This window comes from Camponotus floridanus, unplaced genomic scaffold (genome assembly GCF_003227725.1).
Source record: "Camponotus floridanus strain SB8 unplaced genomic scaffold, Cflo_v7.5 scaffold13, whole genome shotgun sequence".
NCBI lineage: Eukaryota > Metazoa > Arthropoda > Insecta > Hymenoptera > Formicidae > Camponotus > Camponotus floridanus.
Window position 1 is genome coordinate 1,590,163 of NW_020229248.1, and position 17,952 is coordinate 1,608,114.

Here is a 17,952-nt window from a genome sequence, read left to right on the forward strand (position 1 = left end):
TTAAATTCATATCGTACATTTATCAATGACACCTATTCTTATTGAAATAACGTGTTCGTGTGTATATCATAGATACACCTGTGTATGTGCTCAATATAAACTGATATGCGCAATATATATTTCGGAATAATTAGAAAAAGAGAGCCCTAAAAAAGTATATCTTCCTAATTTTTTCTGAGCACTACTTCTAATGCAAAAATTATAGAATTATTACAAGATCTATGATCTGAAACGTGTATTAAAGATTACATATTGAAGATTCATGATTACATATTGAAGATTCTGAAGATTAAAAGTTCGAATCTTTTTAATTATTACAGGGGATAAAGAAGTTAAAATTTCTTTGTCCTAATTAGTCAAATTTCTGTCTTATATTTGAATATCGACATTTTTTTATTAAGTGAAGTGCAAAAAAGTTTGCGTCGATGCTGAGGACTGCTATTTGCATACCTATTCGTCAAGTAAGTACTGCCATCTGCAACTATTTTAGGAGCTATGCAGAATTATGTAGCCATATTTTCATTTTTCGATACTGTCGATAAAATCATCGATTGATAAATGTTTGAACTGTATTAATAAATACTTTATATTATGAATATATTTATAAATTTCTAATTGTATATTTCGTTAACTGCGTGTGATATCTTTCTTAATTCTTGCTCGAACTTATTTACCTTATTTTGGTAATTTTATCTATTTCATATTTATCTGCTGTCTATTCTACACAACTTTTACATTATATATGAGCAATTTTTTCTATTATATATTAATTTTTATTAATTATATGTTTTCCAAAACACATTTTTATTGATACGTTCTTATTGACTTTGATGGTTCCAAACAAAACATTACGTTTAGGACGTTACATTTATAAAATCGACATGTGCTATCCTCGTTAAAATTGTTTAATTTATAAAAAATATGCTGCAAAATAAAAAAAACAGCATAAATGTTGATATATGCAAAAAAAAATGTTTTGATACATTTACATTGATAATGCAATATATACACTATAACGAATAGATGGATCGAGAGCATGCATGTTATTTTGCAGCACATATACATGCACGTATATATGCATGTTTATACATCCGTATATTTATACATATTGCTTATTCAAGTTAACGATTTTTCATCGTCAGATCAAAAAAATCGCTCGTCTGCATCTAGCTTATATAATATATATCTATATGTATATGAGTTCAATTTACTTTATTTTTTTTATAACATTATATTTCATATTATAAAAGTAATAATTGTTATGACGTAGTAATAGTTTATAATGTATTAAACACGCGTGCGTTATTTTTATTGTACACTTTTCCTATTATATTTTCTATTTAAATTGCAAAAAGAATTTTTCATTATAAAATCATGGTTTCGCGGTTTAACCAATAATTTTTCAAATTTTAAAGAAAAAAAAACATGATATCGCATGTCACAAACGATATCATGGTAGTTGAACATTTATTGTAAAAGTTTATTTAGTGTAACAAGCATGAAATTAAGCTTACATTTTGTTGAAGACATAACTTTCTTCTTTAACACATACATATTATACATATAATGTAATTTTGTGTGTGTTTGAAATAAGTTTTATGTAGGATTATATTTATTGCTACTGTAACAGTTTTCAAAAATAAAATATATAATATTCAAATAAGATGCAATAAATAATTGTCATATATTAGATAATTTTTTCAATATTAAAAGGATAATTTATGAATAAGGAAATTATAAAATATGTAAATATCTATACATCTCAACTCGTTCATTGTATCGATAATGATCTTTTATAAAAAACTATTAATTGAATGGAAAAGCATATATATAGCGCTAAGTGTATTCAAAAATTTATAATAGCTACTCATTGTAAAGTTAAATTATTAGATTAAAATTTCATCATGCTTAGCACCAAGTTGGATAAATTTAAGGAGATTTGATTTAAGATATTTAGTCTCTTTGTGTATATTGCCCATAAACTTTCGCAAAAATAGCTTCGAGAAGATTTTGAAATAATCGTTCGGTAAAATAATATTTTATTGAAGAAAGTCCCATGGAAATTTTTTTTATTATTTTTTATTATTTTTTTATTAACAATTTCCTTAGAAAGACTTAATATTGAAAGTTAATATTGAGATAAAGATGAAAGAATATGTTTCAAGAAAAAATTTTCCCTCTCTAAAAAAAATAATAATAATGTTTATTTTATTAAATTCACGTGTCTTTGCAGAGAAAGTTTCTCTCAAGATTATGTTTCTTTTCACACACCATTTTTTTGATATTAATTTCTTATAAACTTTGTTCTGGAAGCAATGATAGAATTGATTACTGCCAATGATGCAAAGTTTTCTGTAAGTTTTCTTTTTCGCAACGTGTCTTAATGATCTTGAGAAAAAGATTCCATTCCACGCGACCTGGCAACACAGTGTTACGTTAAAAAAGATTTCCTATCAGTAAAATGTACAGATGGAGTAGTCGACAAGAGTGTACTTGTGGTGATATGATCGAGAACTCATTTCATACGCATCATTCTATCGCGGATGACGGTTCTTTGATTTAACATTTCCTTCCTCATTGTGATAATATGATTGAGAATTCATTTCATACGCGTCATTCTATCGTGGGTGGCAGTTCGTTGATTTAATATTTCTCTCATCACCTGGTGAACATCTAACTACTCTGGTATCGATTTGACGGCGTCAAACTGACGGGCCAAAATAGCGCGTTAATGGGTCACCTTGTATAATTCTTAACTAAACATGTTTCTCATGAAATTACAAACATTCGTGTGCTTTTTGGACAGTCGATAGATATTCGAAGTCTTGTGAGTGACAAACAGTATGTTTTTCAACACGCTTAAACACGCATAATTTCGTTTATAGCAATCAAAGGATGAAATTCGATTGTTGCAATTACGAGCTTTTTGATTATTGCAAATTTTACAATCACTAAAGAGTTCGAGTGCGTAAAAATACAAAAACAGAAAGCAAAAATTACAACAATGTGTGTTAACTTGACAGTTATATGTAGTGATGTTTGATCGAAGATTAAACTTTATAGACGTTTAAACGACAAATAAATGTGTACGTGATTCCTCTATAGATACTTTTAGTTACAATTCTAATTATAATCTAAATAAAAATTATAACTTTTATTAAATTATAATTATAATTTTCCTGTAATACTTTATAATATCGGCAACGCGATATTATTGTATTCTTAATATAAACGAAAGCATCGTTACGAGGAAAGTTTATTTCGGTCGGACAACAAGAAACGAACGCAGACGAATTTGCCATTTCAAGAAATTGCCCTCGAAGGACTAATAAGAATGTTGTATTCATCGGAAAATTCAAATATTCAGATTACTTTTTAAGGTGCAAGTTAGAATCTGATTAAAGAATTAAGGATGTACGAATAATTATTGTCTCATTCGTGATTTCCTTCCATTGTCGGAAAAGATTGTACGAGAAGAAAATTCGAGCGCACCCAGCGCAATTGGGTAACCCATTAACATCCATTAGCAGATTTATTGACTCGATACGGGTTTATCAAGAGTCGGAGCGTCTCTTTATTTCCGTGCGCGATATACTTCGAGACATGATATCAGAATGTGCATACGTGAAAGGAATTGTCACGCTGTCATCACGATGAATCGAATGGACGTGTGATACCATCGCGTGAACTTTCGTTATGGAGACATCGGGGGAGGATGAGAACGAGACACTCGATTTCTGGCGAGATTGGGATCTGAGCAATCTGACTGAAACCGAGTATCTGAATAAGGTGCTGGGACCCAGGTACTTGCCTCTGAGATTAGTGATACCTCTTACGATCGCCTACCTGCTGATCTTTGTCGCTGGCGTCTTCGGTAACATCGTCACATGCACGGTCATCGTTCGAAATGCGTCCATGCAGACAGCCACAAATTACTATCTTTTCAGTCTGGCTATATCTGATCTCACTCTACTTATGCTGGGTAAGCGAATAAATGACGAATGCATGAAGATCGCACTTATTCAGGATTTCTTCCATTATTATAGATTATTATTTACTTCATATTCACTTTCATTAATTTATCAATAAAAATATTTAAAAATGTCACATCAATCGCAGCTTGAATTTATCAGGCTAATGAATTTATCAGGCTAGCAAGAAATTGCAGAGATTTATATAAATTTAAATTTAATTAGTAATAAATAAAAATTGTTGAAAAATTTATATACAAATATTGTTAATATTCTAAATAAATTGCAAATAAAATTAAGTCCCAATAAATAAAATCAGATTTATATATTTTCTTTTCATAGAAAGGAGACATTTTGTATCTTAATAACAAAAAAAATTAAATGACATTGGATATCACAAACTCAACAGTTTCACTAATAATTAAATACAAGCTAAATACAGAGCTTATTTTTATAATAGTAATAATAAAATAATATTAAAAGCCATCTGCAAATTCTTTAATACAAAACATTCTTTAATAAAATTCTTTAATAAAATTTTATAATAAAAAGACATCTGCAAATTCTTTAATCAAAAAATGTTAAACCTTAACTTGAAATATAGAAAATACGTAAGGTATTTGCTATTTTTTACCTTTATTGTCATTTAAATGAAGTATTTTAGATATACATTGGCTAAACGTGAGATTTTTGCCATGGTTTGCTAAATCTCTCTTCCTTTATTCTGAAAACGGCAGATAATATAAATGCAGGATTTAACGAAACATGTGGTTTAAAGCTATTTCGCAATTCACATGCCGCTTTGTTCATGTTCCATACATACATTTTTTAATTCGCACAAATTATGTACAATTTTTCATATATATATATATATATATATATATATATATATACATATATTTTATATATCCGCGGGCATATATAATACTATATAAAAAATCTCTCTTTTAAAAAGGGAGAGAGGAAGCAATTGTAATTGTGAATTGATACAAAGCAGTTTCGATGACCGAATCGCCTCTGGCTGATAAATCAACGACTCGTTAGCTATCGATGATATTTTGCTGGTTGATAATATGATTTCGATAATTGCTAAAGCTATTGATAACGATAATCGGATTATTCTCGTTTGGATAACATGGAATAATAGATAAAAAAAGTCATGAGAAAAAATCGGTTTGTAAAATACATATATTCGGGCTATTATCGACAGTATGCGAAAAGACTTTAATAATGAATGACATCGAATTCAGTCGGAGAAACAAATTCGTTCAGAATTAAAGCTGATGTAACGACAATATAAAACAATTCCTTTAATGTAACGATAAATAACATATCTGATATATCTATATCTATATCTCGCGTGCTTCTTCATGCACTTTTTTGATTGCTTTTTTACATAGAGTTCGACGAAAAATATTGATGACACTGATAAAAAGCATTGCAACTGAAAAAATTGCATTTTTTTTCAGTAAAAGTAATATTTTAGCTACATGGTATATCAACAAAAATAACACTGTATGAAGATTACCGAAAGTATTATAAAAAATACGATTACAATCATTTTCATCAATGCATTCACTGTTTATTCGTCATTTACTGATATATTTCGTATTTAGGTATTTTATATCTTTTAATCGCACTAATTTGATCGCTTTAATAGCTATGTTTATTTATGTCGAAAAATATGCAAACAATGTAAAGTTTACATAAGGTAATTTTTCTTTCTCTCTCTCTTCTTTTTTTCTCTTTCTCTTTTTCTCTCTGGAGGATAAATAAAATTAATTATTTTATATTATCTGTTGTGTATTATCACTATCATGATTGCTTGACACAAGATATTCACTTGTCTTCATAGCATTGACGCACGTAGATAAAAGCGTGAAATTAATCTCATTTTATGTGTACAATCGCGATTGTTATCTGTATAGTAGTCTTGTTTGCTGATGGTAACAACAACGTATTTACGTCACTATGAGAAATTTGCAAGACTTATTGTTAGATACGATAACGAAATTTTTCATGAAAGATATAGGGTACTCTCTTCGTTATTTCAAATATCAATGTAATATATGAAAAAAGCCAGTGCTTTAAGCCAGTCTATTATATGATATATAAAAGCCAATGCTTAAGCCAGTCTATTATATGATATATAAAATAATTCAAACATATGAATAATATAGAAGAATCAATAGAATTTAGTACTTAAAATAAAGAAAGAGAGAGAAAGAAATTTGTATTTAAGTAAATATATAAAGTAAAAATATGTGCATTTTAATTCCTATAAAAACAAATTGAAGCTAATCTACAGTTCGTTCAAATTTAAATATATTCTTTGTAGAAGAAATATGATTTTTGTCCGAAATCAATCGAGTATCAAAATAAATTCACGAATAATTTAATTACGAATTAGTTGCTAGTCGATGACGTGATATACGAGACAGAAACAAGAAAAATTGAAACAATTGTGCGCGTCCGTAGAATTGGCAAGTAAAACGGTTGTAATGCAATATAAGGCTTTGCAGTTTGACGTTTATACCAGCATCGCTTTAGAAAATGTTAGACACAATAGAGACGATCGAGAGGCTTCCATCCAGAATGAGAAAGCTTTATCGTTAACGATACGTTCAACTTCTGATGGTGAGAACTGAACCTTGCTGGTTTTGATGTCCATTGTGGAGCTTTATAAAAGGACAACTATACGCCGGACGACTACCGGATAACTTTTACGCTTTAGAAAATGACTGAAAGATATAAAATTTGCATATTGTGACGAAAAAAGTTGAGAAAAGAGAAAAGGAAATACTCTTGGCATTATTAACAGTATTACATATCTGACTTTCAACTTACTTCTTGTAAGATTATTCTCTCAAAAGATATAAGAATTTATAGCGCCTTCCCTCTCTGCTTTATTTAGTTTCATGTTCAGTTTTACGACTCTTGTTAGGAGAATGATTTTAATGAGAGATGCAAAAACGCGTCAGTCAAGACAATTAATGTAAATCAAATTACATATAAATAATTGTAATAAAACTATAAATAAAATAAATTTACGAAACTTTTTACATTGTTTTTTTTCTTTCATTTCCTCTTCAATATCTTTGATTTCAATTATTTACAGATATAACTTATAAAGTAATTATAATTTAAATTGATTTTAATTGACATTTAAATTGTTAAATTGTTACAACGAAACCGAGGTAAAAGAAATTATTGAGCAAAAAACAGTAAAAAGTAGAGAGGCAAAAGAAGTAGAAAGTAGAGGTCTATTAACAAATGTAGTGATATCAGATTGTGCTTATCGATCGTTAAAAAGCGCAGCACGTAGTTTCGTTATATACATCGCATTTTGTATTCATTAATTAAAATACAAACATTTGAATGACTCTTATTGAGTTTATTCGACTCATAATGATACGTGATGAATATTCAGTTCGTTGTCGCGATGGATGTAATTCGTGAAACTTTAACTTGCGCATATAAAGCGTAAAAAGGCGCAACCTCTCGTTAATTTTGTTATGCTATGTGTACGATATGTACCTTCACGCTAATTAACAACCGGGCTCAAGTTAGTCGTAAATCTGTTTATGGGAAAATTAATTTACGTTTTCGCAAGCCTATGCGAAACATTTTATTCAAAGAAATATGAGACTCGAATGCCGACCTGTACTAATGTAGTTGAGAATGTAGAGAGATGAAAACGAGAATCTTAATTTTGTGTTCTAAATTTTACAAAAAGAGCTAAGAACTAAGAGTTTCATCAGTAAAATTACAAGGCATTCTGTACAGGCTTTTTTGCATATTGCAAGAAAATTCCTTTAATAAAATACAATATAAAAATTGAATTTGATTTCAATTCAAGGCGCTTATAATTGCATGTTCTCAATTATCTAGATTAATTAATCACTGATCCCAAATTAATGACTTTATTACAGATTCTTTGAACAATTATAAATTGATTTTCGCTAATCGTTTTATCGAAAATAGAAACGTAAATACTCTTGGACGATTCTTCCCTTAATCTATTAATTTATTAATTAATCATTACAGGTCTTCCCAATGAGTTGAGTGTATTTTGGCAGCAATATCCGTGGGCTCTGGGTGCGGGACTTTGCAAGATACGAGCATATGTGTCGGAGATGTAAGAAATATCTATATATACCTTTCCTATAACTCTCTTAGAGATCTGTGACATGTTTTTCTAAATCCCAGCGACTCTTCTCTTAGGTCGTCTTATGTGTCAGTTCTCACGATCGTAGCATTCTCTATGGAGAGGTATTTGGCCATCTGTCATCCGTTGCGCGTATATTCGATGAGCGGTCTCAAAAGACCAACACGCTTCATCCTTGCGGCCTGGTCGATCGCGATGATCTCGGCAATACCATTTGCTATTTATACCAAGGTCAATTTCGTCGAATATCCGCCAGGTTAAGCTGATATATTTCTTTGCGAGATTCTCGAGACGTCGCGCGAATAAACGCGAATAACGCTTGATCAATAACTTATATAGATTGTACATTTTTTCTAATTGTGGATGCATAAATTTCCTATTTTACTTGAATTATAATTATTTGTTAAGAATTTTTTAAGCTTTCGTTATCGAAATTTTTTCTTCTTCTACAATTTTCTTTCTTGTGTATAAAACAAAATTGAAATTTTATAATAGGAACTGATTTATTAGTTTAGTTATTGTCTGATTATATTTACACTATGCAATTTTTATAATATTTTTTATGAATTTTTTTGCAAATTGCTATATGATATCATTAAATACTTTTTCAGGATCCGGGAATTATTCGGCTGATTCGGCAATTTGCGCGATGCTTCTGCCCGATATGCCAAAATTTCCGCTTTACGAACTCAGTTCTATCGTATTCTTTTTGATACCGATGTTCATAATCCTTGTAGTATATACGAGAATGGGACTAAAAATTAAGAGCAGTACCAAAAAAATGCTTGGTCCAATACAAGGCTTTGTTCATGGTGATTCTCGACAGACTCAATCCAGAAAATCTGTCATCAGGATGTTGAGTACGTGACGTACGATGCCGTTATCATTTTTACTTGCCTTTTAATAATTAAATTACAATAATAATTAAAAAATTAACAAATAAATATAACATTATTAAATATGGGTTAAAAAGTGAATTGAAACCAGTGTATTTTCAGTGTCAATATTCTATTACTTCTTTTTTAATTTTTAACATTAAAAATCTTCATATAAAAAATGTATATATTTAAAGTGCAAAATTTTCTATATTTGATTTATTTCAGGCGCGGTCGTTATCATGTTCTTCCTCTGTTGGGCTCCATTTCACGCCCAACGTCTGCTTTACATTTACGCACAAGATTCTGATTATTATCCAGATTTAAACGAATGGCTGTATATTCTTAGTGGATGTCTGTATTATTTCAGCACCACTGTCAATCCTATTCTCTATAATTTAATGAGCATCCGATATCGCCAGGCGTTCAAACAAACGATATGCTGCAGAACAAAGAGACCAACGAATAAAATCTTAATGGATAAAGGATCTCATTTGCGTAGACGTAATTCTGTGAACAAAATTCGCGATCGAAGCGTCATGTACTCTATTAGGTACGGAGGTTTGAAATTTTTGAATGCCACTTTGAAGCTAGTGAATTTATAAATGATATATAATTAAAAATATTTTTTCCATGAGAATATTTTTTATGTTAGTAATATAACAAATTTTAATATTAAATGTTTATATGTGTATATATATATATATATATATATATATATATATATAAAATAGAGAAAACATCATGTTAAAGTCTTGATATATGTTTTATGTACGCACGGAGTGTACGTAGTGCATTATATTATAAGTGCATTATATTATAATAGTTTTATATTTTTCTTTCAGACATAGCATGGCTCAAGTCAAAGAGATATTCTGTTTTATACCGAACAGACAGGAAAATACCAAGAATAGAAATAGCGAAAATACAAGCAGTTTTCCTCAAAATGCTTACTTGTTACAAAAGAAAGATTCATCTTCGATATTTCTCTTTGAACGAGGACATTTACTCGTTCACCAACAACCTAGCAACGAAAGCACAACGTCTACGAAAAGATCAGAAGATACGATTTCCATAGCTAAAACCAATTTGTGATTTATCTTCATTTTCTGTATTTGTAAACCAAATAGCGCGCAACATTGTAAATAATTTGTTTGAACTATTGATTATATAAACATTAAAAGAATTTTACAGCATTGTATAACATTGTAAATAACTAATCAATTATAATATGATACTAAAATTTTATATTATTTATTCTAGATTAAATTTTTACACATCATGTCTGGTATTTATTTATTTTACAAGTATAAAATGTTATGCAATTTTGAAAAATGTCTGTAATGTATGTACATATATATATATAAATATTTCAAATTTTAATGTGAGGATAGTAATTTTTATTTGTGATACTGTCATGTTCGTATAAAAATTTTATAACGCGTTATATCATATTCGCAATATTTAATAAAGATGAATTCATAGTGGTTTAAGTAAATCTTTAATAACTCTCATATAAGCTCCAATTTATCAGCAGTGATATCATCAATTTATTTTTATTTAATTGATTTTTACATATAGTTATAACATATACATATAGTTATAGATATAAAGTTTTTTTTTATGTACATGAAATATTATTCTTCAAAAAGAAAGAAAAAATTTAATAATGACATTATAATTAATAATGACACTATCAAGAATACTGTACAATTAATATTCCTGTGAGAATCCACATCATTTATATAAAACTTTTTCTTTACATATTAATATATTAATTGAATCTAATTGAATAAGTTTTACGAGATATATGCAGCAATTTTCCTGCTTTATATTAAAATGACTATGTACTTATTTCGTTTTAAGTGAGATATGTTTTAAATGCATAATAAATACTTTTCTGTTCTTCTCTTCTCGATCAATAAGAACTGAAAGAATATTCAATGCACATTTGCACGTTCAGCTTCATAGCTTTTAAATCTCAAGCGAATGGTAAATGTGTTTGTGTATTTGCATGTGAGATGATCTCTGTGCAAAGCAACTTAAAGTACGAAAAGCGAGATAAACTAGCATAATCCATTCTTGTCGTCTATATTCGAAAAATAATTTATATTTCACAAAAATAATTTATATATATAAAGCAAAAGTTCCTTAAAACATTTTTGCCTAGATTTTTAATATTATCTGACACTCCAAAAAACTTGAATTTTATTAAATTTAATCGAAATGATTATTATAAATATAACCAAAGCATTTGGATAATGGATCATTTTGAATATTACAATATTAAGATTTATCATACATACATATTGTGCATTTTTGGGTAATTATTTAAATTAACGGGCATCTCACCGATGACTTTGACCTTTACATATGTTGTAGGGGTGAAAATGCTGATTAATTATTCTCTTTGTTTATTTGGCAGTCTCTTATAATTTGAAATATTTAATAAAAAAGGTATAGTGATTAAAACATAATTTTTTGACACCATATACATTTTATTACAGCCAAATAAAACTTAGAGAAAAATTAATCAGCATCTTCATCTCTATAACATATATAAAGATCAAAGTCATCGGCGAGATATCTGTTAATTTAAATAATTACCAAATTCTTTTTTGAATATAAACTTATGAAAATAAAAAAATTCTAATTTTTTATACATAAAATATCTAAATAATATATTGTGAAGCAGTTTATAATATATTACTACCTGTATAAAGGTATTAATTAATACGAGAACATTTTATTATAGACATTTTAAGTATATTAAAATAAAATCCAGAATATTTTATATATATGTTATACTAATGTATTTTATGTTATACTAATATAATTTAAAAATTTAAATAATTTAGATAATTTAGAATGACAGAGAAAGAGAGAGAGAGAGAGAGAGAGAGAGAAAGAGAGAGAGAAAATGAAAAAAGGACAAGCAATATGTAATATGATTTAAATATAAATGATATATATAAATCTAATATAAATAATATATATAATATATTCTGAATATAAATGATAAATAATTTACAAATTACTTACCGCATATTGTTGCTGCGTACGTTGCCCAGTGCTTTTTCAGACTTACTTTCTCTCTCCATTGCTATTTCTTCGTTGCACACACATTCACTCCCGAAAACAAGATTAATTAACCCTCCTACGCAAGAGTTTTCCCTGACTTGAACGTTACCGATATGCACGAGTTTTTTAGAAAGGGTTGCAAGTAAACGCGATCATTTTCTAAAGGTTTCTGGGATCATAGATTACGAATCTGAAATCAGAAAAGACCGTAATTACGGTTTTTTTAAATCGTGTACTTGATCGCCATATTGGATCCGCTATTTTGAACTTTGAGATTCTGACTTCAGAATCGTAATCAATGACCCTAAAAACCTCTAAGCAAAAGTATCTAGACCGATTTGACTACTTTTAGGGCACTTTTGTAAAGATGAAAAATTGGAAAATTATTACATGAATTTTCTCTTTTTTTTCAATTTTCAATCCAAATTTTTATAATAATATATGCAAAATTCGATACCGCAACTCGATCCCTCTTAAAATGCCAGTCAAGCTTTAATTTGCGAGGTCGCAAGCCTCTTTAAATGATTTCGTTCAGGAATTAGCAAAGAAAATATTTGGACAAATATACTCGTCATCGCGCATACGGGAACAACTCAGTTTGGACGAATATACTCGGGATAATGCGCATGAGGATTAAAGTTAATTATATACGCAAGTTAATTATATACGATCCTGAGACACGGCACTCCCGATCGCTTAATAATTACAATTAACAGTTTAGTAAATATTAATTATAATTATCATAGCGAATTATATTTCAATACTAGTCGCGATTGCGTTTTATTGTTAGAAAGAAAACTTGACAATATACGAAGTATTTCGCACCTTACTCCTCGAATGTTACCGTGCGAATGATATCAAAGCCGTGACATGTAAACATAGCGCGTCATAACCGCCAAGGCTGAAAGGGTGTTATTGTCCGTCCTACTTTAATATTTCGTGTATACGTTAAAGTACGCCAAATATTTCGGCAATGAATGAATAATAACACGTTCAGCCTTGGCGGCGTATGACGCGTGTGTTTATATGTCATAGCCTTGGTACTCGGTTCTTGGTCATTCGCATGGCGACATTCGAGGAGTAAGGTACGAAATACTTCGTATATTGTCAAATTTTCTCTTTAACAATAAAACGCAATCGCGACTAGTATTGAAATATAATTCGCTACGATAATTATAATTAATACTTGCTAAACTTTTAATTGTAATTATTACGCGATCGGGAGTGTCGTGCAAAGTGTCTCACGATCGTTGTGTACATAATTAACTTTAATTAATCTTGTTTTCGGGAGTGAATTTGAGTGCAACGAAAAAATCACAAAGAAAAAAGAAAACAAGTCTAAGAAAGCACTGGGCAACGTACGGAGCAACAATATGCGGTAAGTAATTTATAAATTATTTATCATTTATATTCAGAATATATTATATATATCATTTAGATTAGATTTATATATATTATTTATATTTAGATCATATTGCTTGTCCTTTTTTCATTTTCTCTCTCTCTCTCTTTCTCTTTCTCTGTCATTCAAAATTATATGAATTAGTTAAATTTTTAAATTATGTTAGTATAACATAAAATACATTAGTATAATATATATATAAAATATTCTGGATTTTATTGTAATATATTTAAATATCTATAATAAAATTTTCTCGTATTATTTAATACTTTTATATAGATAATATTTTATAGATAATATATTTGTCAGTATTTATTAAAGGAGATAAGAGTCGTTTTATTAAATCTTGCGCGAAAAATGTCTATCGATATCTTTAGCATTGATATCAAAAACTTTCTTCAAGCACAAGAAAGTAATTTGTAGAACAAAATGTTATTTGTTCACATTCTGATTTTTGAAAAATACCTTGATCATTATTTGACAACCATTATAGATATTATAGATATTATAGATATTATTATTATATAGATATTATAACAAAAAGTAATTAAGCTCTCTGTAAATTCAAAATTAAAGTGATCAAGTAGGCGTAGAGAGCTAAAGACCAAAATCAATAATACAGATTAGTTAAAGAATATATATATTAATAAATCATAATTACAACTCAAAAAAATCAGATATAATATATAGATATTTAAGATATGTGCGGACGTTTCGATTATTTTTAAGTCATCTTCAGCGCAAAGTTTGTATCAAAAATAGAGCATTTCATAAAAAAGTTCGCAGAGAAAGTACGCAGTAAAAATATACGCAGAAAGAATATAAACTAATACTAATCTAGATATTATAGTCTCGAAGTTTTATTAATATTTGATCACAAAAATTTTCTGATAAAAATTTTATATATATATATATATAATATATATATATATATATATATATATATATGACATTAATTAAATGTAAATAATATAAATAATTTAATAATTATTTTTTAAACAATTACATAAGCAGGAAGAAGGAAAGAATTAAATTAAAATTTTACGAAAGATTTAAAAAACTTGATTTTAAACTCTGAGAAAAATTTTTTTCCAAAAAGATACATCTTATAATCTCATGTTATCACATGTAATGTACATATAATATACTAATTATTTTGTAATATTTTCATTTAAAATTTAAGATTAAAAAAAGAATTCTTAATAAACTTTCTGTTAAAGTTTTTTTTCTCAAATTTATTTTCAGAAATATTGTAAACATTTTGTCAACAAATACTGTAAAAAAATATTTTGAAAAAAATTGTATCAAAGTTTCTTGAAAAATTCTATTTCTACTTCAAGTAATATAATTCTCCACAAAAACACAAAATAAAATAATAAAATTAAAAAATAAAATTAAAACTATAAAATTTAGTTCTCTCAAGTTATAAAATGAATCGCTTGCTGTGAATTATTTGCGATAACAGAAATGTCAAGCTCATGCATGCGATTGCTATTGATTTCGTCTTGGAAAAACGTCTATCTTTCTATATCAGTTGCAAGATGTGTGTCACAGACGATGATTTTTATGCTTGCACAATGACATTCGCAGCATCCACTACATCTTATATAAATATTAAGCAAAGAAATTCTCATAGAATATGCCAAGCTTTAAAAAATTCTGAAAATTTCGGAAATAACGTAACAATAAAAATTATGAACTAAAGAGCTTCTAATGTTTGTTAAATATTCTATGAAGTTATTTTGAATTTTAATTAAAATTTCGATGAAAATTATTGACAAACTATTCATGAAATACTTTAATCGAATTTCTGTGTATTCCATTAGAATTTAAACTTATAACTCTCGTTGTGAATTAATTTCAATGGTTCAAAATTTGGAAAATATAAGAATTCAAAAACATTTAAAAAATATAAAATGGCATTTTAATATAAAACATTTACATATTTATTTTAGTAAACATCTCAAAATATACTACAAAATATACATACTAAGAATTAAAAAAACATTTAAGAGATCTTAAATGCATTTTTAAACATTTTTATGAAACATTTGCATATTTATTTATTCTAATAGAAATCTCAAATTATAGATTATAAAAATTAAAAAATATTTAAACAATAAAAGAAGTGATGTTTTTAATGTACATTTGTAGAATTTGCATATTTATTCCACAGTAAAAATCTTAAAATGCATTTTATTTTGAACATTATCAGATGTTTGTGTAAAACGTTACAAGAATTTGTCAAATTAGACTGTCATGTAAATCTCCACTAGTATTATAAGAAACGGTTTCCTCGGTGTAGAGACTTTTTAAAGACTTTAAGCATTCTATTTACTTGAGACAGTCCAATTTGGCAAATTTTCTCATATATTCTGATCTCGGAAATCCTGAAGACACGACACAAAATTATGTGCGCAAAAAATGTTAGCGTGTTAGCATTCTTTCTTTATATAAAGATGAAAAAGAATTAACTAACTTGTAAATTTATGCAATTATGCACAATTACGCGAATGAAATTATTGGTTATAATTCCTGTTTTTATTCGGTCTGTTCACCAATTGCAACTCGAAAGACCATATGTCGCAAAGAGATTTCTTGGTTCCTTAAAGTAATGAATATGCGGAGAAGAGACGTTCTTTACTTTAACAATTCTCCAAGAGCAATTATGGAAACTAGAAATTCCACGGTAACTATGCATAACGAGAGATGTAAGAAAGAGTGATAAAACTAAATAGAAATTTATTTCGCTGAAAATACCAAAATGTAAAACAGTGTTAATATAATTAACACTGCTTAATATAATTTAAACATTAATTTAAATATTTCTCTGAATTTATTTAGTATCATCATTATAAATGAGATGTCGAGATTTCTGAATCTAAATGGTGTTAAAAATCCGTTTCATGTAAGAAATCTGCGCAAATATCATGATTCATCTGATTAAAAAATATTAATATCAATCACTATAATGACCTGCAAAGTGACAGTAATAATTTGCACGAAAATTCTGTAAGTGATAAGAAACTGCCAAAATATAATAAGAATGACAAACAGTTTCAAGTCGTGCAAGAAATCTAAGATAAGATAATCCACGCAACAAAAGAATAATTATATTTTTCTGATGAAGAAGGATATAAAATTAGACAATAGAAACAATTCTTTAGAGATAAAACAATTTCTTGAACTGAATAATACTTTGAATCTCGTGAGAGAAATGTTATTTCTTCTACAAAATTAATCTTTCTCCTTATCTTAAAAAACTTTTACGACTTATTTTTTTGCATTAATCAATAGACCATAAAGAGCTATTATTAATTTTTTTTATATAACTAAAGTGAATTCGAAGCATTAAAAAAAATTTTGAATAATTTATTTTTTAAAGAATATTTTTTTTATATTTTAAAGTATTTGTATTACTTTTCAATTTTTCAATTGTAATAAAAAAATGATCCATTAGGTTTTTATTGCACCTGTAGGATAGCAACATTTTTCTTAGATTCTTATATTATAAAATATCTCACCATTTTATATTCAGTTCATTTTTAACAATTGTTTCATCTCATAATAATATCTAACACAAATGTGAACGTGATGAAACAGATAATTATTTATCTTGAAGCGTTAAGTTAATAGCTCTGCGCAAATATAATAACATCTCTTACAATTGCGCGAACACTAGTACACGCGATTACATTAGATATTTTTGCAATAATGCGAAAACATCTCATAAAACACGACAAATATCGCGATGCGGAAAAAGAAACTCATCGGGGAGGTAGAGAAATTGCCAAAAATTTGTCATAATTATAAAAAAATAAGAACATATCTAGATGTATCACTTCATGTAACATGTCTTATTTCTTTTAGAAATAACTTCATTATATATCTGCCATTTCTTTCTTACGTTTTCACATTTCTCTGGTCTGATTATTTTCAGAAAGATATTGTCGTGAAAATTTAATGTATCCGGAAATGCTGAGACACTGAAAAAGTTTCTTTTAACAAATTTTCTTTTAAAAAGTTTTATTGTAATTACAAGACAACGCTAAAAAAAAATATATATATATATATATATATATATATATATATATATAAATCTTGTAATTTTTTAAATAAGAAATACATACAGTTAAATTTAATTTTTTAAGTCTTTTTGTCTCATTCTCTTTTACAATTTTATTCTAAACGTAGAAAAGGTAACATAGCCAAAAAGGAAAGATATATTTTGAAAAAAATAGAAACTGCTGCTTTTTTGTTTCGATGGACACTTCGAGCATGACAAATGTCAGATACAAAATTTCAACGAATACGATATATTTCCTTCATACCAAAATGTAATTTACGTTACAGTAACAAATGTATTCCGAACAATATTATGTTGGTCAAATGTATCAAAATATTGCGCGAATAATTTCCATCAACAGCATGATGAAATGATAGATCTGACTTTTA

At 27.7% G+C, this 17,952-nt stretch overlaps 1 protein-coding gene across 1 annotated transcript; it reads left to right on the top strand.

Annotated features, from left to right (window-relative positions):
- The first annotated feature begins 3,696 nt into the window (after positions 1–3,696).
- On the top strand, positions 3,697–10,232 carry LOC105255060 (neuropeptides capa receptor). The gene is made up of 6 exons (XM_011264117.3): positions 3,697–3,982; positions 8,019–8,109; positions 8,196–8,395; positions 8,751–8,999; positions 9,243–9,567; positions 9,860–10,232. Exons 1-6 carry the CDS (start codon positions 3,697–3,699, stop codon positions 10,107–10,109), a joined length of 1,401 nt encoding a protein of 466 aa, XP_011262419.2. The 3' UTR covers positions 10,110–10,232.
- The last annotated feature ends 7,720 nt before the right edge of the window (positions 10,233–17,952 follow it).

Bases quoted from the DNA above. Each gene is read 5' to 3' on its own strand.
- LOC105255060 (XM_011264117.3), top strand. From the start codon at position 3,697: ATGGAGACATCGGGGGAGGATGAGAACGAGACACTCGATTTCTGGCGA. The intron at 9,000-9,242 runs GTACGTGACGTA...GATTTATTTCAG, and splicing joins ATCTGTCATCAGGATGTTGA to GCGCGGTCGTTATCATGTTC. The intron at 9,568-9,859 runs GTACGGAGGTTT...TTTTTCTTTCAG, and splicing joins AGCGTCATGTACTCTATTAG to ACATAGCATGGCTCAAGTCA.